The sequence below is a fragment of the Electrona antarctica genome (genome assembly GCF_951216825.1).
Source record: "Electrona antarctica genome assembly, chromosome: 9".
NCBI lineage: Eukaryota > Metazoa > Chordata > Actinopteri > Myctophiformes > Myctophidae > Electrona > Electrona antarctica.
This window is the reverse complement of record NC_136790.1, coordinates 55388672-55392959: the sequence shown is the minus strand read 5'-3', so window position 1 is coordinate 55392959 and position 4288 is coordinate 55388672. Positions and strand designations below refer to the sequence as shown.

The following is a 4288-nucleotide window of genomic DNA, read 5'->3' as shown; positions in this document are numbered from 1 at the left end:
GTTTTTCCCGCAAGTTTTTTGTAGTCACTTGTAGTCCTACGTTACGTCCGGGTCCTATAGTAGGCACCAGCTCCCGTCCGCTTCTCATTGTAAGTAGCAATAATATGAACGCGTGAATCTTTTTACAATAACGTTATTTTTCAGAAAGGAAGCCATTGAGGGTTAAAATGGGTCTTAATGCTTCCAACTCGAGTAGAATTATTAATGTAACTGATGTGGAAGTTTCCTTGAGTATAGAACCCGGAAGTGGCTCTGGAAGAGCGGCTGACGCTGACGTCAGTGTAGACCAGGGTTCCCCAATAGGCGGCCCGCGGGCCATTTGCGGCCCGCGGAGCGCCCCCTGGCGGCCCGCGGAAGAATTTCAAAAAAAATTGGGGGGGGGGTCCCAGATATAAATGGCATTAAATGGGGGTCAGTAGCCTATGCATGTCAAACTGGGCATCCTTTTCAAATGGGGTCCTGCCCTGAAAATGAATTTTCAGGGCAAGACCTCGACCTCACGCGTGCGGACTCGGCCCACAGCCTGGTACCCTAGTCAAAATATGGCCCTCGAGGAAAATTAATTGGGGAACCCTGGTGTAGACTATATGATGCTGCTGTACTACCTACCTTTAGGGCCAAGTCTCTTTAGTCGAGTGGAAACGTACTGTGCCTCTGGAACAGGGGACCCTGGTTCGCCTCCCCTCCATAGCTACACTAATATAGATTTTTTTCCCCCCTGCTCTTCTTCATCACCTTGTTCCTTTTTCACAGCGAACAATCAAATCAAGGTCTGTGAAATACTTTGTAATTAATGACTAGCCTGACTATCTCGCGATTTCGGGCCTTTATGTTTTATTTTATTCATCTTTGTATATATATTTACGGTGTCATGTGTGTGTGTGTGTTTTGTTGGTTTGTTTAAAATAAAGACTTTGTATTGATACACTTACCCTGAGGTTTTGATTGATTGATATGTTTATTGTTTATTGACGATATTTACATGTACAGAAAAATGCACATAGTTATCATCACTATCAAAAGGATAAATGCAAGAAAGCCAACAGCTTATTTCCATTGCAGTCCCTTAGTTGAAAATGAAACAACAATGAATGTGTATGAGTGAGCGTGTCCATGTGAGTGTTTTAGGAATGTGTTATATAATAATGATTATGTTGTTATTATTATTATATTTTTTTGTGTGTGTTTTTCGTGTGAGTGCGTGTGCCTGTATGTATGTGTACACAAGAGACAATGGGTAGGCCTACATAACACACAGGGGGATATGCAATAGTAAAAGGATACAGCATTCAATGTACAATAATTTCAAGTAATAGTAGAGATAAAACAAAAAGGTTCTTTACTGTTACATCCTACATACCGGTACAGTCCGGTAGGCCTACTTGTGCACAGCGTAAAATGATTGTGTTTTCCAAGCTCTATGTTCAACAGCAGCAGATAGGGAAGATGAAGAGAAGAGTTGCGTAATTTCACAGAGTTCAACAGAAATGTTTAAAAGTATTTTGTTGTGATTTTACATTGAAAGAAAAAGGGATATGTGCTATAACAGCCACTAGATGGCAATGATGATGACTATATACTACTTCTATATCTAGACCAGTGGTAGTTCCCAAACTTTTTCATGTCAAGGACCCCCAAATTGACACTAATTATCCCGCGGACCCCCATTTGAAAACATATGCCAGGGACCTGCCATTTTGGGTGCACCCATTTTGGGCGGGAACCCCTGTTGGTGTTTTAAAGCATTATGTGCTCTACAAGCTCATAGCTTGTAGGTCTGCTATTTTTGAAGAATCATGAAAATGTGGCAAAAAAATCTTGGAATATATATTCTTTCAGAGGAAACGTTTTTAACTCATATCTTTGCTTCCGGGGCGGTGGTCCCTGGAACAACATATTTTCAGATGGAGGTCGGGGACCAATTACATATCATTTCTGGGGGTCCTTGACATGAAATATTGAGCACCACTGACATAGAAACATGAGGTATTTCAGAAAACTGTCAGGATTTAGAAGACATTTTTTTAAATCCGACGTCAGGCCAAAGTGGGTTAAACCGCAGGCCTCCATGACACGTCTACAGCTTAAACCAGGCCTCCATGACACGTCTACAGCTTAAACCAGGCCTCCATAGCATGTCTACAGCTTAAACCAGACCTCCATGACACGTCTACAGCTTAAACCAGGCCTCCATGACACGTCTAAAGCTTAAACCAGGCCTCCATGACACGTCTACAGCTTAAACCAGGCCTCCATGACATGTCTACAGCTTAAGCCAGGCCTCCATGACACGTCTACAGCTTAAACCAGACCTCCATTACACGTCTACAGCTTAAACCAGACCTCCATTACACGTCTACAGCTTAAACCAGGCATCCATGACACATCTACAGCTTAAACCAGGCCTCCATGACACGTCTACAGCTTAAACAGTAAACAACCTGTTTGTCTGTATTCACAAATTCAGTATGTGAGAGATCGTCATAGTCATGCTACCAGGCAGGCTACTAGTGGCCACATGGTCAAGTAAAAACTCAGAACAAATGCGGTTTGCAGATCTGTAATGTTCAGGGCTATTTCAGTATGGAACACGTTACCAACTATAATCACGGAAGCACCCAGTAAGGCTAGTTTTAAGAGGCTCCTTAAGAGACACCTGATCAATTACCCCAATTTTATAATTAACTGACATCATTTAAGGGGATGTCTTGTTTAGTGTTTTTATTGTCTCTGTATTTTTAATGTCTTAAATGCATTTGTATTTTGTATTATGAATCTATTTTTTTCAAGATTGCACCTGTTTTTATTGTGCAGTGTTATTTTTTTATTGTGTTGTGTTATATGTATTGTTTGTCATGGACCCCAGGAAGAGTAGCTGCTACTTCGGTGGCAGCTAATGGGGATCCATCTGAATAAATCTGAAATCTGAATAAATCTGAATCACTTGTCTCCAGTCCACCCTATCCCATCTCCATGTATTCTCTCTGCTGTCCCCCCGCCGCCCGGCCCGGCCCGGCCCGGCCCAGCCAGCCGCGTGCCTCTCTCTGTGTCCAAGGCACCCACGGGTGATATTGTGGGCGTCGGCACTTCTGCTCCCTCTATAGATTAAACCTGCCTTTGTGGCGCTGGACAATGCGAAGCCCCTCCCTCGCTGCTGAGCCGGTGCTTTCAGCATGGCCCTTTGCCAGGGGAGGCTTTAAAAGGGTGGGGTGGCGCGTGTTTGCTCTCATTCCCACACCAGGACGTCTCCCCAAGGGCATCAAAGCAAGACATCATGACTCGTCACTGCACCAAGTTCTCCGGCCACTGGAAGATCGTTGTCTTCGACGAGGAGTGCTTCCAGGGCCGTCGCCATGAGTTCACCTCCGAGTGCTGCAACGTGATGGCGTTCGGCTTCGAGACCGTGCGCTCCCTGAGGGTGGAGAGCGGAGCCTGGGTCGGCTACGAGCATGCCTCCTACCAGGGCCAGCAGTTCGTGCTGGAGAGAGGAGAGTACCCTCAGTGCGACGCCTTCGGAGGCAGCAACGCCTATCACATCGAGAGGATGACTTCCTTCAGGCCCATTGCCTGCGCTAACCACAGGGAGTGCCGCATGACCATCTTCGAGCGTGAGAACTTCATGGGCCGCAAGGGCGAGCTGAGCGACGACTACCCCTCCCTCCAGGCCATGGGATGGTGCAACAACGAAGTTGGCTCTCTGAGGGTGCAGTCTGGATCCTTCGTGTGCTACCAGTATCCCGGCTACCGTGGATACCAGTACATCATGGAGTGCGACCGCCACTGCGGAGAGTACAAGCACTTTAGGGAGTTCGGATCCCATTCCCAGACCCCTCAGATCCAGTCCATCCGCCGCATTCAGCAGTAACCACTTTAAATAACTCCTGACCCTCACTCTCCCATGTGATGCTTCACCCTTGACCCCTCTACTGCTCTCCCCCCAAAAAAAAACAGACCTCCATGACACGTCTACAGCTTAAACCAGGCCTCCATAGCATGTCTACAGCTTAAACCAGGCCTCCATAGCATGTCTACAGCTTAAACCAGGCCTCCATAGCATGTCTACAGCTTAAACCAGGCCTCCATGACACGTCTACATCTTAAACCAGACCTCCATTACATGTCTACAGCTTAAACCAGGCCTCCATAGCATGTCTACAGCTTAAACCAGGCCTCCATGACACGTCTACACCTTAAACCAGGCCTCCATGACACGTCTACACCTTAAACCAGGCCTCCATGACACGTCTACACCTTAAACCAGGCCTCCATGACACGTCTACACCTTAAA

General features: G+C 46.3%; 1 protein-coding gene across 1 annotated transcript; it reads left to right on the top strand.

The window, feature by feature from the left end:
* Positions 1–3274: 3274 nt before the first annotated feature.
* On the top strand, positions 3275–3865 carry LOC306929438 (beta-crystallin A4-like; the record flags this gene model as incomplete). The annotated part of the gene is made up of 1 exon (XM_079509975.1): positions 3275–3865. One exon carries the CDS (start codon positions 3275–3277, stop codon positions 3863–3865), a length of 591 nt encoding a protein of 196 aa, XP_079366101.1.
* Between the last annotated feature and the right edge of the window lie 423 nt (positions 3866–4288).